This window comes from Cardiocondyla obscurior, linkage group LG28, assembly GCF_019399895.1.
Source record: "Cardiocondyla obscurior isolate alpha-2009 linkage group LG28, Cobs3.1, whole genome shotgun sequence".
Taxonomy (NCBI): domain Eukaryota; kingdom Metazoa; phylum Arthropoda; class Insecta; order Hymenoptera; family Formicidae; genus Cardiocondyla; species Cardiocondyla obscurior.
In genome coordinates this window covers 753,746-781,642 of record NC_091891.1, presented here as the reverse complement: position 1 = coordinate 781,642, position 27,897 = coordinate 753,746, and the positions used below count along the sequence as shown (strand labels likewise).

Here is a 27,897-nt window from a genome sequence, read left to right as displayed (position 1 = left end):
ATACGGTATTTTTAGAATAAAATTATTATTAACAAATTTGGTTAAACTATATAATGTTAGTGCTTATTATGCTATTTTTTAATTATACAAAATAAGTTATAATCATAAGACTATCAAATACATTACAAATAATTGACCTGTTTTTTTCTCTCTTTTTCTCTTTAATAAACAGATCGTGTTGAACGAATACGTCAAATTTGGCTGCTCATGTGTAATCGTCAGATTTGATGTTATTTTAATGCAGCTTATCACCCTGTAACAATTTTTGTCAATTAAAAAATTATACAATTAAAGAATAATTATTAAATAAAGGTTTGTAACAAATCAGTAATTGGATAAAAATAATCATTGTTTCTCAGAAACACGGACCAATTATAATCATCATAAATAAAAAATATTAAATTTAAATTTTTAAGCAAAACTAATAATAATGCAAAAAAATTAATAATATTAATAAAAATGATGTATTACTTACTGTATTACTTGACAAAGAAAAATCCTTTTTTAGCTGGTATTAATAAAGTTGTTCCATGTATTAGCTTTTCTTCCTAAAATTATATAATTTTTTTTTTAATAAACTGTAAATTTCAAAGATGATTATAAAATAACATTTTATAAAAACATCAGTAAAGGTTTTAATAATAATCATTAGTCTCAGTAACACGGACCTAACCTCATCATAATTACGATAAAATATAGAAAATATATTAATATTGTACAAAATTATGGACAATAACTATTTTTAAGACGACGAGTTACCTAAAAATTCCAAAATTTTTATGGATGCTTATCGTTTTCGAGGTTTCCTTTTACATGGGCCATTTTATAGAATGCAGTTGCATTTCTTACGATGTCGAGTCACATCACTTGTTCAATGAAAGCTTACGTGGATTTGAGCTAAAAACAGAATATATTTTACAAAGCTGTATTATATCAGAATATGTACGACGATATATAATTATCATTGAAATAAATGAGTAGAAAGTATCACGTAGAAAAAGAGAAAATGCGTTCTTATCCAAGACACGTGGTCGGGGGCGACCGAAAAATTGCAAAGCTTTGGTGAATTATTAAGAACTGAATACTTTACGGTTAGCAAAGAAAAATGCGGCGCTAAACAGCGACGTATCGACAAATGTAGAAATAAAAGTTTCTTACCATCTTGTATTTTTTCTGCAATTTTTAATGGAGGAGAGAAGCTTGCCCAAGCGAACGACGAACGAACGATGAAGTACCTCGAGCGAATACGAAGGAAATGGAATATAAGCGGAAGTCGATGCGCACGCGGTGACCGCGGTAAGTATCCCCTCTATTCCCTCACCCATTCTGCGAACCGTTCGCAGCGAACGTGCTGTATGCCTCTTTGAGGTGGCATCGCTGATCACGCGTACTATAGAAGGCCGAGAAACCGAAGTTACCGATGAAACCGGCTGTAGTTTCAAAATGGCGCGAATTAACGTGAGCATCAACGGTATCTCTAAAGAATAGTAGACAAACGGCTATAAAATTGTATAGAATCGTGGGAGTAAGTTCAATAAGTTGATGTGATCCGCCGAGAGCGGAGAGGCGCGATGATGAGAATCCGGAGAAAAATATGGCCACGTACCTTCAGCGATCTGCTGTCGATGGCGTTCGTCCTGATTATTGCGCCTCTCATGTACTGGTTCGGGCTGTGGATCGTGCTGCCTGGGCTATACGACGACGAAAGCCCGGTGTACATATTTCACTTCGCTCTCGGCAGCTTCATTATGCTCAACATCGTAGGTAATTTCACGTACACGGTACTGTGCGACACTAGCACCGACGGTTGCATAGTGCCGGTAAGCAAGGCGACGGCGGCGGATGGCTGGCGGCTGTGTGCGACCTGCGAATGCCTGGCACCACCGCGTTCCTGGCACTGCAACGTCTGTGACACTTGCATCCTCAAGCGCGACCACCACTGCGTGTTCACCGGCTGTTGCGTGGGCTACTACAATCACAGGTACTTTGTCATGTTCCTGTGGTACCTGTTCCTCGGCGCAGCGTACGCTTTTTGCTACGGCAGTCTCTTCATCTGGAACAGGATACCCTTCGAGTTCCCAATGTCGATCGTCAAGATGGTCTTTCCCGTAGCAATTTTTTTCTTTGGATTTGACAGTTCTATGGACCAGTTCTACTTGCTGCTGTATGTTGTGTCAGCAGTTGGTACTTTATATACTGCAGTATTGTGCATTTATCACTTCAGCTTGATCTTCAGAGGCATTGTTGGTAATGAGAGTAACAAGAAGGATTTTACATACGATATGGGTTGGAAGGACAATATTAGGGAAGTATTTGGAGAACGGTGGTATTTGACATGGTTGCTTCCTTATATTAAATCTCAGTTGCCTCATGATGGAATTTCTTGGCAACACCTGTGTTCAAAAACGGATTAAATTACTGTGATTATTATGACGCTTTTTAAACTGTGAAATGTAAAATGGCAAAGAATTTATCTGTGCTAAAAGTAAAGTTACCTTTCATGGCCAAAAAATGAAGATTTTATTACTTAAAAGACTATGCTTTTTTTTTAATCAAAGAAAAAAATATTACTTGAAGTAATTATACTTTAAAGTGTACCATCTATTCTATATCACAATTGTAAACAAGATTTATACCAAATAAGTAGTATTGTATAATTTAATTACATGTATAAGTCACAATATTTTTTTTAGCACATTTAAAATTACATTAATGTATCCATTGTTTCTTATGTTGAAGTTAAATGAATTAAAAACTTCGAATTTGTATTTTTCTTAATTATCTTCTGCTTTATTTTTAGAAAAAAAAAATTAATTAATTTTAAATATATTTAACAAAATGTGTCAATTTCAATTTCTACACACAACAAAGGATTTAATTATATAATTATGCATTTAATTGTACATTATATTTTATTAGAAAACTGTACATAAGAAAGACAATGGTTTATAATATATATATATGTATATATATAATCAGTAAAAGAAGAATGAATTTTTCTTGGGTGCCTATTTACAAATTAAATATCCATAAAAAAATCAACGGTTATCAGTGTATAAACATTTGTGACTTAAATCATATCCAAATGCTTATAAGATCCCTCTCATTATTTAAGTTTGCAATTTCACATCTTGTTTTACTTAATATCTCGGTAAATGTGAACAGTTACTATGTTACTATGTATATAATTATTTTCTTAATCTGAAGACCTAACCGACAGAAAATTATTTCGGTCAAGTCACATTCGGCATCAAAGAAACATTAAACACACGTAATGTACGTTATATTATATTGTCTTTGATAACGCACGGTTTTATGAGAATTATAGATGCATACACTCCGTCGCGTCACAGCACGATGAGAATATTTCTTCGTATATATAGTGACATTGAATACTTGAATGTGTTTTATCATTTGTATATCAGACATACATTTATATTTTTATATCGTTTGGTAGGATAATTTAGAATAAAATTTAGGATAAAAAAGCGAGTTATTTTTTTTTTTTTTATAGAAATTACTTTTTATACGAATTAATAATATAAAACGTAAGAGTTTCAGAAATTATTAAATAATTTAATTTATATTAAAAGAATATATCGTAATATCTCGAAATATATTGCTCACCTTGAAAATATTATAGTTTGTACTTGCTGTTTTTGTCAGAAAACTTTTAATTGACATAATGTGCAAAAGTATTAATTTGTTAATATCACTTCGCTAGCGGTGTCACTGGTTTAACACAAAAAGATTCTCAAATTACATTTACCCAAATGCATTTTCTACTTATTGGAATGAGCATTTTATAGTTGGAAGCTATCACAACCTAAAAAATTAATTATTTTTTCTCAACTCAAGTGAGTGAGACTCGGTGACCTAGAAATATATTGCATATAATACAAAAAAAAATTATACTTTAGACAATAAATTAATGTGGCTCTTTTTTTTATATGTCCCTTTAACAGCAAACTTTATGCATACTAGCACAAGTATTGCGGCCGAAGTAACGTAAAGTACTACACAGATGCTAATATCAAATATATTTAGGTCCCAACCGAAAGCCGTGACGTACTTGGCGTAATTCGTCTCTTTGGCGAGTCTTTCTGGTCTTACTCTAGAGCCATTACCGTTATTCATATTACTTACGTTATCAATATCGCTGATTCCCTCCAACTTAATACCGCTATAACTATATTTGGCTTTTAAATACCGTAAAACTTCCTCTTCGTTCCAGCTATCGTTATCGTATCTACACGCTGGGCAATGCTCGGCCGCGGGATACTGTATCTTTTTGTGTGCTGGATCTTCCGTGTCGTCGCCCGACAGTCGTGCGTTCACTTGATTGTGCGCACGCCATAACCAGAGTACAGCCTCGTCCTTGCTGCGTACGTCGAATATCTTATTCCTGTCGGCCATCTCGACGAAATGAGCGGCACAGTCGGCGCAGCCGAAGAAGGTTCTGATGTAGTCGTACATCGCCCGAAGAACTGCTGCAGGATCTCGCAAGACGATCTGAGTAACAAAAGCTTTATTATGCTCCAACGCAAAATTAACGGTTAACATGTGGAACATGGTCCATAATCCACAGGGATAACCGCGATATGAATCCGTGCTCCCTTTGCATCCTATCCACTGGCGAGGCGCGCCTGAATACACAGGCGACATTTCTTCCTCCGTCGTTTTCGCCAGCTGGCTGAACTCTTCGCCGGTCATTGCATTCTTCTTGTCAACGACGTCGTGTATCACTTCCAGATACACGTTATTACGTCGTAGAGGAAAATATCCCGCTAATATCGTGAGAAATTTCTGTAACGCTTGTATTTTCTCGCCGTCTATCAATTTCATCAAAGGTATTTCGTGATTGATCGAGTAATGCAACGCACTCTCTAAATCGAGTTGATATAAATAATCATCGGTCTTGCGCGACGATTGCAATTGTTCTTCTATTACTTCATGATTTTTCACGACTGTCGTTTGATGCGAATTTTCCACGCTTTGAATAGTGTTATGGGACGATATTGTACTCAGATCGTCGATGTTTATGCCTCTTGCGATTACATAATCCTTGATAGCTCGCCGAACGCCTTCCCTCGTCGGTATTCTGACACTGATGACTCTTTGTGACTCGTTACGTCCAAAGGCTATCAAAGTTGGGAATTTGGTAACCTTGTTTGTCACGCATAGCAATTCATTATCAGAAGTCACTCTGCGTATTTGTAAGCTATTTATTTTGTGAAGATCAAGAATGACTTCTGTGCCCAAGGGTGAATCTGTGCTCTCGAAAATTAGGAAGAAATGTTTTACGTTGCTAGATGCTGTTTTCCAAATATCTGTTATTTCGACGTTTCTGTGAACAAACGCGATGTACCATTAAAAAAAAAAAAAAGTATTTTTGATAACATAGGCAAATCGTATTAAGAGATAAAATCTAGAAATTATAAAAAAATGTTTACACTACCTGTATGGTGCAATGTTAGGCCATGTAGATCCTCGTCCTTCCTGTTGTTCCGTTTCAAGCCTGCTAATTAAATTATGTCTCACCGAATCAACGCTGTCCCCCTTTTCTATTACAATACCCAAGGACGGCGGGCGTGCATTTATAGAGAAGTATTTCAGCATTGGATAGTGCATGATTTCGTACTCGCGGCAAATTGGATTGTTGTCGTCGTCGGCACAATCTATGGCCGCGATGACGACAATATCGTTCCAAGCTGAAACACATTGTTTTTATTTGTCTTATTATTATATGTCCGCGCACAAATAAAGAAAGTAAAGTGGGCGAGCAATCAATGTTATTTTTTTTTTTATTCGCGAAAAAATGTCTGCCATGAAACCACTGTGTAATTAATTAATATATTATATAATTTTTTAAAAATAATTTAACTTACGTAGAACGTCGCTCGCAAAAGCCTTCCATGTCGGCGCAAATCTGTAACAAAAGCCGCACCAGCTGTTGTAAAATTCAACCAGCCAGCTTCTGGTACTTCCATAAACAGTTGTCTTAAAATTTGTGGCATTCAGTATCACGACGTCATCGCTGGCGTTGTACAAGCCTTGGCCGCCTATAATTAAACTCTGATTCGGATTCCTATGGCCTGCTGCAGCCGCACTGCTCCAGTTTATCATAAAAATGTTGAGTAGGCATGATCCTAGTATAATCCTTGTTACTTCTAGCTGCTGCATCTTACGCTTCCAGTAATTGACAATCAAACCCCAGTCACTTCATGAGTCAGCTTGATTTTTCTATAATTGTTCAGTATTATTAATAATTGATAAATACGGCAGGCAGAGCGCCAATAGACTCGATAGCGTGTGAAAAAGAACTGCCACACAGATGCAGTACCTCTCTACGTGTTATCTCGTATCTGTTGAGAAATGTGTTCCAGTCGGCTGGCACGAGCGATATGAATGTCCGTCGATTCAACCACAACATTAGAGAGTAATTTCTTAATTAAGTAATTTACGTATATTACACATATACATGGCACTGATCACGGCTGTAAAGTATAACCTGACATAGCTCGATGTAATGGCCAATTCACACCGAGTTGCACTGAGTTACCGAGGACTCCGAGCTCCGTGGAGCACTTCCGCTGGTCACTGGTGCAACGCGATTACACTATTTGCACTCAAAATAAAACTGGCAACAACAAGACGTCGAAGGGAAGAAAACAAGTAACAATTACGTATCGAAATTTTATCTACGAAGCGGCTGATATTAACGGTACAAATAAATGATATAGCGATAAGAAGTTAGAAAATAAAATAAGAAAATATAATATAATGATAAAATACGTAGCGAAGTTCTGACTTTATTTACCGTGTCACTTTTTGCAGAGGAAGTTAATGTCAAACCACAAATGGAATAAAATACAGCTTGGAGAATTGAAATTTGTAGTACTAGTACATTGTATGTAGCAACCGTCACGTCTCATCTATGGTCTCATCGATCGTGAACGCGTGTGCTGCAACGTGATACGGTTATCATTACAGGCAGGTGATAACACTCGACGATCGTGCGGATTCGAAGTAATTAATCCTAATCGCTTGGCCGTCGTTTTTAAATTCGTGCACGTTTCCCTACAAAAATGACCGTCGTAAGTTTAAACAATTTCCTGTTAAAAATTTGTTAAAAAAATTTTCAACACTAAATTTAAGGTTATACGTTTTGTTTTTCTTGAATGTAGCAATCAGATATTGCAAACTTTAATAATTTTTCTACTATTCCGCCCACTGCTCTATTGTACAGATTAATATTTTGCTGTTACAGGAATTGAAAAAGTTCCTTTATAAACTGTTAACCGACGTTGAAGGTTTGCATAGCATATTAATCACGGATAGGGATGGAGTACCTGTTATATCTGTAGCCACTGAAAAGGCACCTGAGTTAGCTATGAGAGCAAGCTACTTATCTACTTTTGGAATGGCCACAGATCAGGGAAGTAAATTGGGACTAGGCAAAAACAAAACTATTATATGCATGTACAGTAATTACCAGGTAAAATATGTGAAACATACATTCTAAACTGATATATGTTATAATTTAATTATATATTAGATAATGAACTGTTTTCAGTTAAGAATTTGTTTGGTTCTTCCAGGTAATTCAAATGAATAAGTTGCCACTGGTTGTTAGTTTTATTGCTAGTCACAATTGTAATACCGGTCATGTATTGTCACTGGAAAACAAGATTGATCCTATCTTAAGTAGTTTAAAAAATGCAGTGGTGGAAGCCTGATGGTTACCAGTTGTCCATTATGGGTGATAAATGACTGTTTGGATGTGAGTTTGTGAATTGCATAAATAATTCTATTTCTTTTTCAAGGAATGACCGACATTTCCACTTTTTCACTTGTGCGTATATGTTCGTAATGTTACGAGTATATCTTGAAAAGTAATATCACATAATTTTGTGACGTTATAAGTCTGTATAGAAAACTCTTAAGAATTTATAAAGTATACTCGGAGTTAGAATATTATCCTCTTGTTTAATAAAATATTATAAGTACGTGATATTTTTTTTTATAAAATGGTTTTTTTTCTAGTTCTCCAATTTGTAGTATTAATTTAATAAGTAATAAATAAATTTTTAATATTTTTAGAGCATCGATAGTTTTGACAAAAGAACAAGATTATTGAGTTTTAAAAGTAATACTAACGTATTTGTGTAATTTTTAAAGATATCCTTATTTTAATATAATAATAAATTAAACAATTGATTTTGATAAGATTTTAGAAATATTTAAAGGCAATTCACTTTATAGTTTTTTTTTAATAAATTGTCTATTATAAAACAATCGTTTTAAATAACATTTTAAAATAAATGTAATATATATCGTATGAAAAAAAGACTTATTATAAAGAATGAACCAAGGGCTTGCCCTCAAGACCATTTACAATGTTTTGTGCTGCAATTATTGCCATGTCGGTTCGAGTTTTTATTGTCGCGCTACCCAAGTGCGGCACAATTTCTGTAATTATCAAAAAATAAATAATATATTATATTACATATAAATTATAATACAGTATCAGATACATTATACTATATTTATTATGTTCTTTGGAGTTTGCAAATTCTAAAAGCACGATCAATTTTTAAATCTTACTCAGGTGTATGATAATGCAATATTGTGATAAAAAAAATAATAACATTAAAATAAAAATTGATATACTAACCAACATTTGGTAGTTCGAGAAGTCTGTGACCTTTTGGTAGCGGTTCCGGATCGGTGACGTCTAGTCCGGCAGCGAATATTTTCTTATTTTCGAGAGCTCTCACAAGTGCATCGGTATCGATAATTTGACCGCGAGATACATTCACCAAGACAGCTGTTGTCTTCATTTTATTAAATTTAGAATCGTTAAAAAGTCCTTTGGTTTCGTTAGTTAGAGGTACCGTAATTACAAGAAAATCACTCTGCTCCAAAAGCTGATCCAGAGATACAAATGTCGCTCCAAGTTCGTCACCTAAATTATATTACTTATTTTTTTTAAGAATGATCGCATTTCATGTTAAACGTAAAAAAAATCCACCCCCAAAAATAATCTTATAAATATCCACTGAACATTTGTTTAAAATATATGTTATAAATTTAATTATAAAAAATATAAATTACACATTTCTTATATATTTAATTATATATAAAATATGTCTGTTATGGAATACAGATATGTAAAACGTTGGAACAGAAAAAAAAAATATAATTTTTTCTCAGTAAGTTGCGAGCATACCTGCTTTTTTGCGTGAATGTCCATTATAAATAAAGTGTCCCACTTCAAATCCCATTAATCGTTTGACTACTGCTTGACCAATGTTCCCTAGACCAAGGATGCCGACGGTAGAACCTCGTAAATCTTGTCCCAGCATCCATAGTGGTCCCGTAGCAGTTTCACCACTTAATTACATTATCGTATATATTTATTACTGCATTGTACAGGGTGTCAGCGAGACAATAAAAAAAAAATAATGGTCTATATTATAATTTTATAATATAAACTGTTTCGAATAAAACAAAATTAAAACACATGGAGAATATTTATTAAGCGTGCTAGAAAGAAATTTGATTTAGAACGAGATGCAACACTTTATCGATTTTATTTAGATCTAATCTTAGTCATCATATCTTTGAGTACGTATTTTTTTATCTTATAAATTGTAAAAAATGATAGTTACTTTTCCAACTTTTGACGACCTTCATAAGCACGTCTTGCTGCAGATAACAGCAAAAGTATCGCCATTTCTGCGACTGCAGCGGACAGCACTACTGGCGTGTGCCCGATTTTTATCCCTCTGCTTTTTATTTTCTCGACATCTAAGTGATCGTATCCAGCCGACATTGTCGAAACAACTTTTAATTTTTTTCCTGAAAAATAAATAATAAGTTGATTCCTAGCTCGATAAAAAATTAAGTTTTAAGAGCGTGTTTTTTGAAATATTCAAACAATTTTTACTTGGGAATGTTTAAGTAAATAGAATTGTAAAAAAAAAAAATTATAATAAGTAATAATAATAAAAAGAAACTTTCTAATAAACCTTTTTCATTTTTTATTAATTTTTACCTCTTTCAAGAAATTCTTCGTTAACATGATGATGACTAGCTAAGAACACAGCATCTTGGTCAGAAAGTGCTTCTAAAACTTGTTCTCGACTGCTTATACCAGCCGGTATAATAGTGACATTACATCTATATTAGCAATAACAAACAATGAGCAATCTATATAATTTTCTTAAATATTCTAAATTTATTTAAACTTACTTAGAACGAAGCAAATCGATACCAGCCACAGGCACTTGGTTGCTAGTCACCAAAACACGCGGTAAAGCCGGCGAATTCATTGCACTAGAACAATTAAAATAAAAATAATTAGTTTAATCAAAATAAAGACAAATATAGTAGTTAAAAACGTTTGTGTACTTACGTATCTTTAAATATTTTCTTGGAACAAAAATCTTCGTTTAGCAGTTTAAATATTGACGATTTACCGTCACGCCAGCTTTCAATAACGTTGAATAAGATTTAACCAGCGGTTGCTCAATGCAACAATAAAGGCTTCATTTACTATCACTGCTTTTCAATAACGGTATCGAATGCTCGATGAAGTGAGACGTGCTTGATTACGAGAGTACCGCTACAAACCGGTTTATGTAACGAGAACAAAACAACACGGCAATATATTTTATCATGGATGTATATATAGTTACATAACATAATACAGACTGGAAATTGTTACTAAAATTAACCACAGAGAGCAGCGCGAACTGGCAAAGACCACGTGAAAGATATTATCAACGTTATCAAGTGAATTATCTCGATAAAACCGATAAAATTATCAGCGAATTTAGAATTAAATTCGATTTAAATGTCGCGCTTCGAGAAATTAAAATGCTTCCCAGTCATGAAGCTGAAGGAAAAAACGCTAAGGCCAAAGAATCGAAGCTTTATAATGGAAAACAAATCATAAAACATTCTAATATGAAAAGCAACCTGTGGATTTTTTTCTTCTTGCATTCGTTGACGATACGTTTTGATGATCTTGATACCAATTTTCGGCTCATCAGGAAAAAAAGACAAACAGTTGATCGGTAGGATCGTCATTATGTGCGACAAGAACAATAAGATCACTTCTGGCCGGTCTTTTTTCGCTGGGCTTGTCTCCAAATTGTCTCTTAAATAATTCTAGCGTTTGATCCAGCTCATCCTGTGTGACTAAGGGCCAATTTCACCAAGATCAGTTAACTGTAATCTCAGTTTAACTCTTTTTCGGTCTCTTTCTTATGTTTTTCTTAGAGAAAGACAACGAGAGAGTTAAACTAAGATTGAAGTTAATCGACGTTGGTGTAAATGGCGATAAGTAACCTCTGCCTTGGCATAACTGCATTACAGTTTTTCTAATGCGCCACAATTTACACGTTTCATCCTCATCACCCATGCTTTATCGATCTAGAAAACCGTCGATTAAAAAAATGATAATTGTCTACATATTAATTCTACGGAGCAGCTATTTTAAACGGTAACGAAACTAACCGTAACTTAACACGAGCCGGAAAAGAGCAAGGATCGTTATGGGACGCTAGCAGATGCCATGCTTGAAGCCATGTCGCTTTTTTTTTTTTTTTATAATTTAGCAAAAGCGCGCGCATAGCGCGCGCAATATCGAGTAAATAGACGTTACGTATCTATGGAAACTGTTCTCTTTGACGCTATGTATATGTAGTACATACATTGAGAAGCAGATGTGACATTTGCCGCAGCGACGGTGGTTAGCATATGACATCGTGTGAGAATCAACGCACATTACGATAATGTCATATGCTAATCACCGTCGCTGCAGCAAACGCGATATCTGTCTTTCAGTGTACATAATTTTATTTCTACATTTTATTTCTACACAGTCGTATTTTTGCAGGATGTTAATATAAATGAGCTGAATATTCGCTGATGAAACAAAATGCTGGAAGACGAGTCGCGCAAACACGAAGCCAAGTTTAGGAATGAAGAAGAACATGAGATGAAAGGAGACGATAATGGAGTACAGGAAAAGATCTACGATTCGAATGCATATATATCAGGAGCTAGACGTGTATCGAACGGAACTGTGCCTGTCGGCATTTTAAAATTTCAGTATCCTTTTTTGTTATAAAGAAACGCTGAATTAATTTCTTAAAGTATATGTTATATATAAATATACGTATTATATATAATTTAATTCTTTCTCTTATTCGATCTTTACCAAATTTTTCTTCTTATTAATTTTTTTTCTGTTGTACAATTTTTGTTTAATTAGAGTTTTGTGATTAAAAATACGTATATATTCCTTATATATAAATAATATTAGTCATTCTTTTTCATATGATTGCCAGAGATATTTTAATCTTTGTGTAGTAGAACCGAATGTCGTTATTTTTGCTTCTGGCAATATTCTACATTTCTTGAATACCGAAACAAACCAGTTGTGGTTTAGAAGAGGATTTACAGGGGGTGGAATTGGTCACGTTACGGTATTCGTCACTTTTATTTATTACAAGTCGCATAAAAATTTTTTTTTTTTAAGAAATTGTAAGATAAAGTATAATTTTTTAATTAAACTTTAATACATTAAAAAAAAAAAAATATTTTGATGCAAAAAAAATGTGCAATATGACTTCTTACGAAATTTTTTGTTTCTCTAGAAAAATCCGACGTTTGATCATATTGCTGTTGGAGAAAACGGTGTTAAACCTCCAATAATAATTTATAAATGGCCTTCAATGGATATCGTGACAATCTTAAATCATGGCACAATGAAATCTTATTCTTATTTAGCATACAGGTATCTCATAAATAGTAATTAAAATAAAAGGTTGCTTTTTCATCATATTGTTACGCGAGCGTAACAATATTATAATATACACTTTAAATACTTTAAGTTTTATATATTTCTGCAGCGCGGATGGTTTATTGCTGGCATCGCAAGGAGGAGCTCCGGATTACACACTTACGCTTTGGAATTGGCAGATATCCGTAATAGCATTGAAATGTGAATCTTATAATCGGGATGTTTACAATATAACAATGTCTTCATTATTACCGGGATACTTAACGACAAGTGGTTATGGACACATAAAATTTTGGAAAATCTCCAAAACATTCACTGGGCTTAAATTAAAAAGTGAAATTGGTAAATTTGGTCAGATAGAAATTTCTGACATTCTTGGCGTGTATATCATGCCGGATGGAAAGGTAAGTTGTAAAAAATGCTCAAATTTACAGTAAGTAAAAAAGAATCTCAAAATTTTGGCGTTGGTAGGCGATATAAAATTTCCTAATCTAGTTAAAAAATTATTTAATTTAAAATTAATTTATATTGTTTTAGATTGTATCAGGTTGTAATTGGGGAAATATTTTACTGTGGGAGGAAGGGTTAATTACTCTTGAAATATGTAAAAAAAATCGACAACCTTGCCATGCTAAAGCAATCACACAATTTGAATATATAAATGGAGAGCTTATATCAGTTGGTAAAAACTTTTTTCTGTTATCGTCCTATATGTATACTGAGAACATATTTTTTATAATATATGTGAAAATTTTAATAATAAATTTTTATGAAATAAATTGTAGGTATGGATGGATGGATTCGAGTTTGGTTTTACGAGACTATAGATCAAGCATATTCGCACGATGAAAAACATTTCTTGGAAATGCAACCTATTTATGAGTATCATATCAGTGACAATGATGGAAGTGATTCAATGCTAATGTGTATACGTAGACAAGAACCAGATAATCCAAAAAATACATTTTGGTATGCTCAAGTAAGTATTTTTTAATACACAAATTTAATATATTAAAAATAAAAATAAGAATTAGTGAAATATTTACGATCTTAAAATGTTAATTTTTTTTCTTTTTTTCTAGGATGGAAATGGTGGAATTTGGCAAATAGATTTACATACCTCGAAAGCAGAATTACCACGAAAAATATTTACATGCCATGCAGGAGCTGTAGCTGATATGGATAATGCAACATGGGGCCCTTTTGTAGCTACTCTTAGTAAAGCTGGACAGTTGCATATTTATAATTACTTGAAAAAAAAATTAATTTTAGTACATAAATTTAATGACAGTGGCTGTCAAATAGTCTGGTTTCCATGTCAGGTAAATTTATGTTTTTTTTTAAATTAAATATTTTCCAATATATAATTGCAACATATGTATGAACAATTAACATAAAACAATCTAATATTTTTATATCGCTTATTTTTATTACATTATTCCAATTTAAATAACTGTATATAAAATTATAATATGTATTTCTTTTTATATTCACAAGATTGAATCAACAGGATCAACATTCGCTTGTGCTTTTGAAAGTGGTGTTATTCGTGTAATTGCTGTAGCGGTATCAGTAGCCGATGCTGCTGACAATATAAAAGGAGATTATGTACGATTGATTCAAGTTTTAAAACCACACAAAATGGCAATAACTACGATGTCTTTTAATCCATCGTGCAGGTATAGAAAAAATATCTTTAACAATTATTAATTTTATTTGTAATAATAATTTCTACATTAAAAACATTTTAGATTATTGGTGACTGGTGGTAATGATTCAATCGTATTTAATTTCATCGTTACAATTACCGAAACCTTTCCTATTGTTACACCAATTGGATTCATCAAAGTACCATCAGGAGTCACATGTTTTACGTGGAAACCGCAATGTGTAAATAATATATTATAATTTATGTTGGACGTATTCATAAATTAATTTTAATTTTACTTTACAGGAAACAACATTATTAATTGGATGTTCGCAAGGTGATTGCGTTGAAATTGTATTACCGAGTACAATTCAATCATATACTACCACTTCGTATGAACTTATTCATTGTCAACCGAAAGGATTTAAATTTCAATCTGTAAAATCGGGTATTCAAAGAGAATTAATACATTTGCAGCGAGAAAAAGAAAAGAAAGAAAAGATAGCAAAAAAACGTGAAGAAATAGAGCGATTAATAGCTGAAAGTCCCGGATTAGAAATTAATGAAGAGACATTTTTCGGTAATTGTATTATTTGTATTTTCTTTTATATCTTTGGTATGATAAGGTAATATTTTAATTTTATCGTAACTTAAAATGATAGGAGTAATTTTAATAAAATTAAATATTATAATAGGCATAGAAGAAGAAGAACCATTACCAGAAATACATATACTAAAAAGACCAAACAAGATACTGATGGCACAATATGTTAGCCAAAATATTATTTGGCTGTCAATGGCAGGATTTGACGCGGGATATATATACGAATATCCAATTCCACAAATTACTACAATTATCGAGAACGAACCTATTAAAAGTACTGTAATATACGATGCGAATAACGTAGAAATACGAAGTTGTCTCTTCTAGTAAGTACAGAAACAGTTAATTGTTACGCGTATATCAGATAAAAATTAATTTTGTGTTACCATTAACGTTATGTTTAACGCTAGTAAAGAAAAAAAGTACGTATTTCTGGGAATGGAGCATGGGGAAATACGAGTTTGTAGATGGAAATCCGAAAATTATACAGATCTGTCGGACTACTGGATACTTTCAATGCATGACAATTCTAACGGCTATATTCCGAAGATGCTTCTTAGCCATGATCAAAAGATACTGTTTACGTGTGGATACGATGGAAATTTATTTTCTTACGAAATAAATGACGACACGCCGCTGGAAGAAATTAAATATGAAAAGATTAAGGGGGTGTTATCCTTGGTACGCTTGCTCTTTTATTAATTATAATTTATAAAACATTTAAAGTTGATATAATTTTGATTTAGTCTTATAATAATTCAATAAATGCTTAATGTAACAATACAGCCATATGCTAATGTCGAAGACATAGAAGAAATTGATTATCCAAGCCTGGAAGAGAAAATTCAGCAAGCTGAATATGACAGAATTGCAACTGCATCGAAACAAAGTAAACATGAAACTTTGGAGATATTGCTCAAATTAAGCGAGGAATATAGCAAAATCGTACAAAGGTTTAAACATATTAAATATATATTATTTAATAACTATTTAATAACTCAAATACTAAAAAGTCATATTAATTAATATTTTAACATATTAGGAATAATGCATTACCAAAACCTCATCAAATAACTGATGAGGAATTAGAACTGGATCCTAGAATTACAGCAGATCTCAACAAAAAATTAGATGCGGAAATGATTGCGATGCGTGAGAAACTGGCGTTTAAAGTGGAAAAGAGCCAGCTTCAATTGCAAAAACTTTTAGAACATTTTGTTAAACCAATTACGTGTTTACCGTTCGTCGTTTGTAAAATATCGTAAGTAAATTATTAAAAAAATTTAAATATAAATGATTTAAATGATTTAATATTTGTTTTTAACACAGCACACCAGATAGTGCAGTATATTCTTTGCGTCAGCACGTGTTAGACATTGACGATACTTTGCCAGATATCGATACGATAAAACATACACACGAGTCCGAGAAAGAAGCGAATAAACATAAGTAATTTACAAAAATAATTATTTTATATAAACGACTTGTATGTGTCAAAAATATATCTTTTTTAATATATTTTATTAATTGATAGTGTAATAGATGAGAAAGTACATCATTATGAAGAAAAACAAGAAAAAGATAAAGTGGAAACAGAAGAAGAAATTGAAATTATAAAAACAGAACCGATTCCAGATTTTTTAAAAGGTATAAATTACGAAGATATCGATAGCAGCCTAGGAATTCAGCTAAATCAAATGTTACGTAAATATACTTCAAGAAAGACAAGATTAGAACAACGTGAAAAGGAAGTCGGTAAAATTTTCAGAGATTGACATAAAATTTAGTGTTCTTGTTATTACTATTGTAATTTAATCATTTGTCATCTAGTGGAAATTAATATATAACGAAAAACCGGATATATCTATAAGTCGTGCGCACGATATGTCCGCTATAGAGGAAGCAAAAAGAACTATCGGTGATTATAAGTTAAAAACATCTTCGACTTTCGATCTACTGTCAGAGAAACGAGATACTCTCTTATCAAAACATAAGGAATTATTAAACTGCCGAAAAAGAGTTTGTATATTGTTAAATTAAACTTAATGTATTCATATAGTTTATTATTTTCTATATTAAAAGTTTTGTTAATTATAAAAGTTTTTCGATTATATTTACAGCTTTATTATCAGCAAGAAGCTTTTAACACGAGATTGAAAGCTGTGAGATCAGAAAAAGAACAGTTACACACGAGGGTTCTAAATTCAATAGAATCTCTTAAAAAGATTCATGCCGAGATACCATTGAAAAGTGTAAAACCTTTGCCAGTTGTGCCTGCGTTAAATATTGATATCGAATTTCCCGAAAGAAAATTAATGGTACGTATTATAAATTTATCGTTAAAATAATTCTTGAACATTAATTTTTATATGTTGCCGTGTATTCATGTTTCTTTTAGTTCAGTTGCCAGTATAATTTTTCTTTTAATATATCTCTATAATATTAAGATTTGTAAAAAAAAAAAAAAATTAAAATTTCTTTAACAGTTTTATATATCGAATAAAGAAAATGTTTTTATATTTGTAGATCGATGAATATACTTGGAAGGCGGATGGGCACACAAGACAGACGACAGATTTATTATTAGAGAAAGAAATAGATAATTGTATGGATGAAGAATACGAGGTGTTACTTTTGGATGACAAACTTCTAGAAAACGCACAAATGTCTAGCAAACCATCATTTTCTATTACAGAAAAGAAAATAATAGTCCAGCCTGCTGTTCAAGACAATATGAAGTTACTTTATTTAAGCGATGATACCGAGAGTCCGTGGGAACGAGAAATGAAGCGTTCTCGTATGTCACGCAAAATATACGAACAAGATTGTATACTGCGACAAGTACAAACTAGCTGCGAAAATTTAGACAGGAAGTTAGACAAACTGGAACGCGATAGATTAGATATTGTTGCCGAGAATGTCAATCTAAATTTATTTTTATTGACTCTTCGTCAAGAATATATTATCTTGAAAGAGTATGAGACAATGGAGAACGTATTGCAAGACCAAGTTAATCGTAGATCAGAAGAAGCTTCAGCGATCAGGCATAAAGTTAGTTAATATATTATACATACATGCTTTCTTGTTTTTATTTAATACATTACACTAAATGCACATATTATAATACTTGTAGGTACAGACGGCAACTGATAAAGCTGACATCAAAACCAAGGAAATAACAAAATTACGTAATAAAATTAAAGATATTATTTCCGAGTACATGCATAAAGTGAACGACAACAAGTTCCGCAACTTTTTATGTAGAATTTTTAAAAAAAAGTACAAAGAAGTAAAAGAAGATGAAGATGGTATTAAAAGCATTTCGCAAGATTCAATTTTAACTGTTTAGATTTGAAAAAAAAATTCTGATTCGTATTCATTGTTTCAGAGACCACTACGACAACGACTGAAACGGATACAGATGAAACAGATAGTGTCGATAATGAAGAATCTAAATTAATTTATCTCGATGAAAATGTATGTCCACCAGAATGTGATAAAGCGTTGTATGATTTAGCATTCTCGATGAGAGAAAATCGATATGCGTGTGAACATGATATTAAAAATGCACAACAAGTTATGGAAACCCTTCATAAGGAAATTCAAAGTCATATAAAAAAGCTAAAAATAATAGAGAGTAATTTGAAAAAAGACGAGGACGATTTAAAAATGTTTATGGTAGCACATATTAATGCGTTAATACATTAATGAAATTATTCGCTTTAAAGTATAATTTGTTCAATCATATTATGTTTAATAGCTCAAGAAGCAAGAAAAATTAAACAACGTGGACGTTACAGTACTAATGAAATTGCATCAACTGCAGTATTTTGAGGAGTCCCAGATTCCATGCAAGGTGCGCGATTGCGTGGTATTTGACAAGAAAAAATTATCTAAATTGTACGAGAGAATACAAGAGTTGCATGAGGAAACACTTGACTTGCGTGATAAACACAAGTAAGAATTACATGGCAAATCGCTAAAGAATCGATATAAAATAATTTTAAATTTTAAAACGAGATTCTATTACAGACAAGCACAAATGCATCTCCAGAGAATTAAACTTGATTGCAATAAAATGCGTGTCAACAATAAAAATTTAAAAAATGCGATTAAACAAAAGATAATGAATAAATTTGGGCAAAATGTATCCTTGAATGAATTATACGAGACGATACTTCGTCGAATAGTATATGATATTAAAGCGAATTTAAATGAAATAACAATGTATTTCACTAAACGGATTAAACGTAAGTGTGTTATAATATTATATATTTGTAGATTTATATTTCACATACTTTTATTACAGACGTTAAAGAAAATTACGCGGAAGAATTAATTATATTTAACAAACTGATCAAAGAACATACCCAAAAGTTGAACTTTTTGACGCTTTTAGTGGAAGAGAGATCAAAACTTGAGAAATTATCCCAGCGACGTATTATGTCAGATGTAATTCATGCTTATTATTTCTTATTATTTAATATCACGTTTGCTAATATTATCTATGTTTCAGGAGGAAATATTGCAATTGGAAGAGAAATACAAAAGTGATATAATAAAGTTGGAGAATATCCTTGAGAATCAAGTGCAGCAAAAATGTTTGTTTCAGAATGACATTAAGAATTTGAAATTAAAAACAAAGTTACAACATCCTGTCCAATTTAAAGAAGTAATATCTTCCGATGAGAAAGATAGAAAAGTTATTTTATGAATTAGTATTGAATTATGAAAAAAAAAAAGATTCCAATATTTTAAATTTAAAATAAAATAAGTATATGTATAATAAATATATTAAATTATTAAATACTAAAATAAACCATGTGCACGCCTCGCGTGCGCTATTTTTTTGAAAGATTCTAATTCATGCGCGTCATTATAATTGGGGACATTGATTAATTATAATTTCTATTTGGTAATTACAATTGAGTAACCTATGATCGACGACGGGTTGCTGGTTCAAGAGACCCATATTATAAACTACGAAAATAAAATTTTGCGACTTACCAATCTGCACGAGCTTCAGCGGAGTTGTTGAATTTTGCTAGTTACTGTAACATAAAAAAAAATATTAATGTAGACGTGTAAATTAATTAATGAAATTAATAAAAAAAAAGATAAAAGTTTTTATTTAATAAAGATTTTATTTAAAAAATTATGCTTACCTATAAGTTGCTCCGCCGATGTAGGATGCTCGTCCTGAGCCTGCTCCTCCTCTCAGATGGGACGTGTCGAGTCATCCTTCCGCGCACTGGACACTCGCGAGATAGTCCACGACACTCCCGACCGTCTCAAAACCGCGAATTCGACACGAGAAATGGGCTACGACGCACGGATGCCTCGACATTTTCGTTTCGAACTCGAACCACATGGCCGCATGTCTGCTCGTACGCAGTAAGAACACGAATCACGTATGGATGAAGTGCGATTGATGAAGCGCTGTGATTGGTCGGCGCGCTAGGGTTTTTTATCGCCCCAAATGAAAGAACCAATCAGCGTTGATTTTAAGCAGTAACAATAAAATCAAAATTTAGCTAATTTAGACGTCTTACTCGTTTTTTTTATATAAGGATTATATTTATAGGAACACCTTGATCTTATTGTAAGTAGAAGAATTAAATTTCTAACATCGATAAATTTATCATATTACTACCTATTATTCACAAGGTAAACTGTAGTTTATTAAATATATTCTTAACAGTTAATAAAGTGTTGAAAGCAAAATAATTAAAGCAAAGTTTAATTATTTTGCTTCCATAATTTCATATTTAATTCTAAAATAATTTGTGCATAAAATAATTAATTTAAATAGACTTATTGAATAGATTTGATCATTTAACACAACACTTTTTATGTTCGTTGCATTTTATTTATCGCTTATATATAACAATTATACGATAGCTGTACAAATACATAAGTTTTGTTTGTTATACATAGCAATTTAATAATAAATAATAACATACTTATTTAATAAAAAGGTATTGTAATAAGTCTATATTTCTCGTGTATGAATTATTTCTTAATGCTTTTTATACTATGTGCAAAGTTTTTCAAAAGTATTTATACATTATATCGTTATGACTAAAAAATAAAAAATAGATGCAACATAAAAGTGTATTAGCAAACTTTTTGAAATCCCTAGCTTGAAGAAACGTGATATTTGCCTCCTGCGTTAACAATATTGTTCTATAAACTCTTTAAATATAACTAACAAGAATCTTCGGAATGTTAAGATACATTAAAAGGCAGCTGGATGTGAAATTCCAATTCATGGACTAGAAACACTAGTGACGGATACAATTAAATGTTTTAACAACAGTACACTTGGATCTCAGTATACTTCAACGTAAAGACGTTGAATTATGCATGTGAAAATGTAAATGCATACTAAAGTACTGATTAGCGGAGCTGTGACCTCAATGTAATATTATTTTTTTAATTCATATAGATATAAGGTTTGATTTTAATTAAAGTTTATAGTAATATTAGCAATATTATGTATCAGTATTAATAGTAATAACAGGATAATAATATTTCGATGGTAGTAGCAATTAATAGCGACAGCGCATATTTTTCTTTCGTAAATCTAAATTAAAAAATTTTTTTTAAAAGCTTACACTGGAAAAGTAATAATCCCTCAAATGTATCTACCATTATTAATATTTTAACCGATTTATTATATTTAGACAGTCATAAATTCGGCTAATAATTCTATTTTAGAAAGAGATAAAAATGCAAAAGAAAGATCTGAAAAAGTTAAAAAGTTAGCCCCGCTAATTTCAGAAAAATTGAAATAAAAAAATTGTAGGGTTCACGAGATCCGAGTGCATACGTAACATTTGCGTCAAGAGGTGTGATCTACAATTGATCGAATCACGTACATTCGTAAAAGTTTAAAGAGAGAATATTCAATAGTCACGTTATTTCACGCAATAAATTAAACGCATTGTCGGATTAAAAACTCTGAAAGATTGTAAAGCTGCAGATTAATTTACATTGCATTATCAATTTGAATAAATCGAATTAGTAATGAATCACGTAACGCTCTTAGGCCTATACAAAATTTTGTCTTATTTTCCTTACCAGAAAATGCAATTTGACTGTTAGAATTTTATCGATTGTACAAATTTTTAATAATTACATATTTATTCTATACCAAATGTGTTTGTTTCTTCTACGGCCAGCAGCAGTTTTTCATATAAAATCTCGGGCGTAGGGTAAGGTGGAAGATCTAAGCGATTAAAACACGTGTGCGCCCTGAAATAACAATTATGATAGGATAGAGATACTGCGAATTTAGCATATACGAAAGAGAAGAACGAAAATTATCCTCCTATATGCTTAATGCAGTTATTTTTGGCGAATTAAAAAAAGAAATAAAGATTAAATACCTTGGCAAACTGTTCGGTCTTCCCCACTTTTCGATGCAGAATTTTCTTGGTCCTGTGGATCCGCGTAAAGCCGCAAATCCTTCGTACGGAATACTCGAGGTGCCAGTAACGAATTGCAGTAACCTCAGACGCTGCTCATTAGTAAATCGGCTTATGCTGCTCCAAAACCACTCGACTACTGGATGGGCGTCGTGATAACCACTTCTATATTCGGTATGCGTTCGCCAGTCGTTTAGATCGATTTCTGCTGCGCCCGCAATAACTAGCTCCAACTCACGAGCATCGAAAACCGACACTAAACGCGGATCTACCACCTCGTAAAATCCACGAACCAACGATTCCGTTTGTTCCGCGACGCCGCGTTCAAGACGCCAACGCACCACTCTCTCAAGATACTCCTTCTTATTTTTTTCAGTAACTGCAATATTTCTTCCACCTGGTTTTAACTCGCGCTCGGCGACTCGTCCCAAGAGTTCTTCTGTCACTGAAAAAGTTAATTCTAATGGTTCGATACTGATGTCTTTCTCTTTGATCCACATTAAACTCTGATGAAATTCCTGATCTAAACTTTCGAGATCGCTTAAGCTCGCCGGGATCCTTAAAAGAGCCTTGTAAAATGGTCTCGTGAAGAATGCGTCTAGTAGGTACTGATGAACCAACGCCAAACCTAGAACTCTGCCCGAAAATCTGAACCAATCATGATAATTGTCCACGAAAGCCGACATCGGCGAGATTTGTACTGTGTAAGTGTCATTAGCTGAATATTCGAACAATCCGTAATAAGGATTGAACAGTTCGCGTGATAAGTGAAAGAAAAATTCTCGTGATGGCCCACCGTAATCCAGTCCTTCTTCGTGATCAAAGATCACCACTAGTTTACCTTTCTGCAAATCTTTTTTTGATGCTGCCATTATACGGGTAAAAGCGTCTTCGAGTAAATGTTCTCTTCGGATGTGTAACCTACGTATAAAAATTTTTTTAATAAATTTTTTTTATGTATATTTTACTTGACATACACGTACATACGAATGCATAAAAAAAACGTACTTTAATTTACCCGGCCCTTGCCCGTAACCTTTGCTTTCTAGTTTTCGGTAAAATGTTCGAAGCTTAGCTTCAAAATCTCTTCTGTACGGCGCGGGAGCTCTGGCGGAAGCTCTCGTTAATCCAGGTGATGCATGCGGACTTCCAAGCGGAGATCTACCCATACTACCAGGTACATAAGACATTATTTCTTGTTCGAATAAACTGTAAATAATAACGTAATAATATTAATAATAAATTAATTAATTAATAAATAAATAAATACGTATATATATATGTATGTAACATCAATAAAAAGATTTTTTCTTGTTTTTTTTTTACCTTAGCAATAATGCCAAAGGAACATCATGGCCCCATCTTTGTAACGCTATAGTTCCTTCAACTCTAATAGTATTAACTTTCTCTCGAAGTGCGATATTTTGCCCTAACGCAGAATGCCTTTCCTTTAGAATATCCATTATGTTAGGCTGTCGTAAAAATGCAACTACTTTGTCATTGTAGGCCACAGGTATGTCGGGAGTCGCAGTTACAGATGCTTGCTGCGGCCTGGGCGGTGGAACAGGAGCTTCATCTAATAACGTTCGTATATGAGCGGCTTCTGTAGGTAATCGTGGATCGATAAAAGACGTAGCTTTTCTAGCGTGACATATGAAAAACCTCTGAAATCACAACTTAATGATTAATATCATGACGCCTTTTTTCTTTTTTATATCAAATTTTATTTAAACTTACTTTGCCTGTTCTATCGAGTTTCGACTCATACCCTCTTGGAAGTTCCTTGCTCGAATCGGCAAAGACATTAATTAAGGCAACTAAATCCCTATTATGTTCATATCTCGGAAAAACTATTGGATCTCTTCTAACTCTATTAATCATGTGTTTTAAACTTGAATTACGATTATACACCTCCATAGCATCTGCATTAGTGTGTAGCACAGTGAAAAAGTCGGGCCGTGTTAGGAATAGTACCGGCGGAATCGCGGTAATATCGAATGGCTCAGATTCACCTCTGTCAGTACGATCATTCTGTCGCTCGGTATTATCAAAAGAATTGCCATTTGAGCTATTAGCTTCGCGATCTATGCTGTCAGGACGTGAAATAGTTCGCCGTACACTTTGATAACGCCTGTCTAATTGTTGTCTTCGTAGGTCGCAGCCGATATTACGTGTCGTCAAGTTCGGTCTTTGCCACGTTGTAGTTCGATTTATGTGATCTATGTAAAATACTCGGCCATGGCTATCTATTCTCGCTTCCCATGCTGAAATATATATGACGATTAATTAATTAATATTAAAAAAAAAAGATGGAAAATATGGAGAAAATTATAAGCGTGTAATAAATCGCTGTCGGTCTCGCCGCATGTAAATTTGCCGCGAGACACTACCGTACCTCTTAATATTATATTTACTTACATGGAGGTAAAGGTTCTTCCGAAGATAAAGGTACATTCGATGTTTGGCATACAGGCAATGGACACAAAGGTTTCGGTCGATGTGTAGGAGTAGGTGGACATTCCAGCTGATTTGCCATTGTTGATTCCGGTCTTTCTCGTTGCCTGTGAGATCTTGGTGAACTTAATAAAGCGATACTTTTTGTAACTGCTGTTCTTAACTAAAATTTTATAAATAATACATATAATTTAAGTGCAACGTTATATTTACTAGTAACAATTTAATTTTTTCAACCTTAAGATTTGAAGCTTCGTCAACATCTACAATTTCAAATCCGAAACAATCTTCAGGGTGTACTATCGTAGGAGGCCTTTGATGCCGTTTAGGTAATTCCGGTGCGCCGCTTGGCAAAGCGTTACTTCTGTGTAACGGACGATGTGCTGCTCTTGGTGGAAGTGGTGGTGGCATTGGATACAGAGTTTCATATAAAGACTCGGGAGAGGAATGACCACCTGCCGTACTACGCCATAGCTGATAATATTCCGCTCCTTCTTTTGATACAATTCCATTTGGTCTGCACTGTCTCTAAAATAAAACAATCTCATTTATGTAAATTTACTGTAAAACAAAAGAAAAGAAAAAATTAAAAAATATACAAATAAAAAGAAACAAAAAAATTTTGTTTAAAGATATAGGTATAGGTAATTATAGAATATTTTTATTCGCTTACTTTTTTAATATCATTATTACTTGTGCTCGGATGCGACTCTATATCTGAATTACTTTCCTCGCTGCTATTTGACGATCGAGGCTCTAAATCTAGGCAACGAACTCCTTCCAATTGATTTTGTCTCGTAAATGCCGAGTCTAAAAATGCTGCTGCATTTTCTTCGACTTGAGATTGTTGAACACTGGCAGTTTTAGGCATCTTCTCTAAAATTGGCAGTTTAAATGGTTTGCTTGTACTCGCAGAATCATTATAGGACAAAGAACATCCTGCATCTTGTGGCATTGACATTTCTTTATAAAGATGTTTGGACGAGCTGGGTAATTCATTTCCGTCAGTCACGTTTCCAAGTAAACTCTTATTATTATTGTCTAAATTTAAAGGTTCTTTCGCGTCATTAGTCGCATTACTATAATTGACTAAAGTTGCACTTTGTGAACTCGACTCTTTAGACGTATCTAAAGACAATGCTGTTAATCCATCTGTTAATAAATTACTATCACAATCTATGTTGGAATCTTTATCGTCGTTGCTAGATGTTTTTAATAATGCATTGACAAGACTATGGTTTGTAGCGGAATCATTGTTTTTTAAAGATTGGTTGTCAGGGTGTATTATTTCTCTGCTCAATTTGTGCTCATCTGTGACATCAATATTATTATTACACAGATTCCCTGCAGTTGATTCATGATTGTATTCATCTAAAATAACATTGTGACCCCTTTCAGGCTCATAAGCCTTTTTATCTGGAATATTGTTAGAGCAGGTTGCCAATTCTGAAGTATTATGAATTTCAGATATACCATCTGTTAATATACATTTTTTTCTGGACAGATTTTTATGAAGAAAAGTTGATTTTTTGCTCGAATTTTGTACAGTATCATTACAGACAGTATCTGCATTATTATCATCATTTTCTTCAGTTTGGTGAACCAGTACTAATGTATCTAAAATTTTTTTAAATATTATTTTAACATATTTTAAATCCAATAAATCACAATTTTGCAATATTTTTTATAACTAGTAAAAATTAAAGTTAAAGGTATACTTATAAATTAAATAGTGAGATTACCTATAGTTTTTTCTTGGGGACTTAAAATTTCTGTTTCATCTAAATCATTTGTAGTTTCAGAGCTATCACTTGTTGTCATCACTGTGTCTTCAGACAAATTGAAAAACTTGGTTCTGACATCTGATGAAGATATTTTATCACCATTGGCATTTGCCAGATGAGTATCTATATGCTTTGAAGATACACTTGAGTCCTGAGTTGCAGAATTTAAAGTCATTAATGCAACAGACTGTTCCTTTGATTGTTCTGTGTCCTCCTCTTCCTCCTTGGACACACTGCCCATGGCATTCGTCTCTGATGGCATCTTCAAAACATATTCGTTTTCAAGCACTTCATGAAATTCTGCAAACAGAAAAATAAATTAAGCCCAATAAATTTTGAACTGAAAAACACTGTGAAAATTGTGCTCCGCACTTTAATTGCGATTTTCATAATAAAATAAAACGAAATAACATAGTGGAACGGGCAGGGAGATGATGTGACCGATCAAGTTGAGTAATAATATAACGTAGAAAACGTAGGTTAAAGCTCGTCGTATCGAGCGACAGATTGGCGATGTAAATTGATCGCCGAGAATTACCGGATGCGAGGGAGATAGGGACGGTACCTGGAACGCTAGCAGAAATATTCTCGACGTTGAATTTCGTCGTGGAAACTTAACGGCGCCGCTCTCGATGCATTTTGCTCCGCAAGATAGAGAGACGCTACGTGAAGGCCGCCCGCTCGCCACGATGATACCGCATGCTTGACACGTTACGTGACCAAGTGCTCCGGGCGGCCGTCCCTCTTCCTTTTCCACGTAGTGCCTGCTTTATTTATGCGTGACTTTACTCTCATCAATTAACCCACGTACACGCGTCAACGGACAACTTTGACAGCGGACGTAGCAGACTATACGAAGTCTAGTGATTTTGCCTGCGGTTCCCCACGTGACGACACACGACGGCTACGATCCGAATTAGGGGCCACGCGCGTTATTCGTTTTATTCTCGACGAGTTGCGGAACGCATCCAACATCCAATAGAAACATTAATTCTTCTGATGCTTTTGTAAATAATCTCTCTCATTGGATAACTGCGCTATTAAAATTGTGCAATAAAACTTCTCTTTCTACAAGAAAGCAGAGCTCTCATTGGATATGGATATTAGCCCATGGCTATATATGGGCAAAAATAAAAGAACACCTGCTCATGCGTGTGACA

The 27,897-nt window shown here is 33.2% G+C and overlaps 6 protein-coding genes and 2 non-coding genes across 12 annotated transcripts; 3 read left to right on the top strand and 5 right to left on the bottom strand.

The window, feature by feature from the left end:
- Positions 1 to 8: 8 nt before the first annotated feature.
- On the bottom strand, positions 9 to 6,576 carry LOC139112300 (sulfhydryl oxidase 1). Of its 4 annotated transcripts, XM_070673259.1 has the most exons (9): positions 6,344 to 6,576; positions 5,889 to 6,243; positions 5,459 to 5,711; positions 3,628 to 5,347; positions 1,607 to 2,393; positions 1,159 to 1,477; positions 760 to 897; positions 476 to 548; positions 9 to 253 (listed from the first exon to the last, which is right to left on the bottom strand). In XM_070673259.1, the coding sequence occupies exons 2-4, from the start codon at positions 6,181 to 6,183 to the stop codon at positions 3,910 to 3,912; spliced, it is 1,986 nt and encodes a 661-aa protein (XP_070529360.1). In that variant the 5' UTR covers positions 6,184 to 6,243; positions 6,344 to 6,576; the 3' UTR covers positions 9 to 253; positions 476 to 548; positions 760 to 897; positions 1,159 to 1,477; positions 1,607 to 2,393; positions 3,628 to 3,909. The 4 variants fall into 4 exon arrangements, with proteins under 4 accessions (XP_070529360.1, XP_070529357.1, XP_070529358.1 ...); XM_070673256.1 differs by having other exon boundaries at positions 1,607 to 5,347; XM_070673257.1 differs by having other exon boundaries at positions 1,159 to 1,430; positions 1,607 to 5,347.
- On the bottom strand, positions 321 to 390 carry LOC139112470 (small nucleolar RNA SNORD18). The gene has a single exon (XR_011547389.1). It is a non-coding gene; the product is annotated as a small nucleolar RNA SNORD18 (small nucleolar RNA).
- Positions 620 to 686, bottom strand: LOC139112471 (small nucleolar RNA SNORD18). Its single transcript, XR_011547390.1, has one exon. It is a non-coding gene; the product is annotated as a small nucleolar RNA SNORD18 (small nucleolar RNA).
- LOC139112319 (probable palmitoyltransferase ZDHHC24) lies at positions 1,421 to 3,474 on the top strand. Its single transcript, XM_070673291.1, has one exon. The coding sequence runs from the start codon at positions 1,572 to 1,574 to the stop codon at positions 2,412 to 2,414; it is 843 nt and encodes a 280-aa protein (XP_070529392.1). The 5' UTR covers positions 1,421 to 1,571; the 3' UTR covers positions 2,415 to 3,474.
- A 33-nt stretch (positions 6,577 to 6,609) lies between the features above and the next one.
- On the top strand, positions 6,610 to 8,014 carry Lamtor3 (Late endosomal/lysosomal adaptor, MAPK and MTOR activator 3). The gene is made up of 4 exons (XM_070673306.1): positions 6,610 to 6,724; positions 6,838 to 7,097; positions 7,271 to 7,498; positions 7,602 to 8,014. The coding sequence occupies exons 2-4, from the start codon at positions 7,089 to 7,091 to the stop codon at positions 7,737 to 7,739; spliced, it is 375 nt and encodes a 124-aa protein (XP_070529407.1). The 5' UTR covers positions 6,610 to 6,724; positions 6,838 to 7,088; the 3' UTR covers positions 7,740 to 8,014.
- A 239-nt stretch (positions 8,015 to 8,253) lies between these two features.
- On the bottom strand, positions 8,254 to 10,828 carry LOC139112315 (glyoxylate reductase/hydroxypyruvate reductase). The gene is made up of 7 exons (XM_070673285.1): positions 10,421 to 10,828; positions 10,258 to 10,341; positions 10,061 to 10,185; positions 9,675 to 9,864; positions 9,233 to 9,396; positions 8,678 to 8,968; positions 8,254 to 8,472 (listed from the first exon to the last, which is right to left on the bottom strand). The coding sequence occupies exons 2-7, from the start codon at positions 10,335 to 10,337 to the stop codon at positions 8,357 to 8,359; spliced, it is 966 nt and encodes a 321-aa protein (XP_070529386.1). The 5' UTR covers positions 10,338 to 10,341; positions 10,421 to 10,828; the 3' UTR covers positions 8,254 to 8,356.
- A 502-nt stretch (positions 10,829 to 11,330) lies between these two features.
- On the top strand, positions 11,331 to 20,195 carry LOC139112290 (cilia- and flagella-associated protein 44). 2 transcript variants are annotated; one of them, XM_070673231.1, is made up of 25 exons: positions 11,331 to 12,123; positions 12,338 to 12,500; positions 12,672 to 12,811; positions 12,927 to 13,221; positions 13,355 to 13,499; positions 13,603 to 13,796; positions 13,900 to 14,139; positions 14,315 to 14,496; positions 14,569 to 14,707; positions 14,772 to 15,045; positions 15,161 to 15,395; positions 15,480 to 15,750; positions 15,856 to 16,022; positions 16,112 to 16,330; positions 16,399 to 16,518; positions 16,604 to 16,820; positions 16,900 to 17,088; positions 17,190 to 17,387; positions 17,596 to 18,120; positions 18,203 to 18,377; positions 18,458 to 18,747; positions 18,830 to 19,026; positions 19,102 to 19,319; positions 19,379 to 19,521; positions 19,586 to 20,195. In XM_070673231.1, exons 1-25 carry the CDS (start codon positions 11,951 to 11,953, stop codon positions 19,781 to 19,783), a joined length of 5,307 nt encoding a protein of 1,768 aa, XP_070529332.1. In that variant the 5' UTR covers positions 11,331 to 11,950; the 3' UTR covers positions 19,784 to 20,195. The 2 variants fall into 2 exon arrangements, with proteins under 2 accessions (XP_070529332.1, XP_070529333.1); XM_070673232.1 differs by lacking the exon at positions 19,379 to 19,521 and having other exon boundaries at positions 19,586 to 19,747.
- Positions 20,196 to 20,916: 721 nt separating this feature from the next.
- Positions 20,917 to 27,576, bottom strand: Hecw (Hecw ubiquitin protein ligase). Its single transcript, XM_070673233.1, has 10 exons — positions 27,303 to 27,576; positions 26,696 to 27,037; positions 25,627 to 26,570; positions 25,191 to 25,481; positions 24,918 to 25,116; positions 24,237 to 24,763; positions 23,826 to 24,163; positions 23,508 to 23,708; positions 22,461 to 23,420; positions 20,917 to 22,326 (listed from the first exon to the last, which is right to left on the bottom strand). The coding sequence occupies exons 2-10, from the start codon at positions 26,997 to 26,999 to the stop codon at positions 22,215 to 22,217; spliced, it is 3,876 nt and encodes a 1,291-aa protein (XP_070529334.1). The 5' UTR covers positions 27,000 to 27,037; positions 27,303 to 27,576; the 3' UTR covers positions 20,917 to 22,214.
- Positions 27,577 to 27,897: the final 321 nt, after the last annotated feature.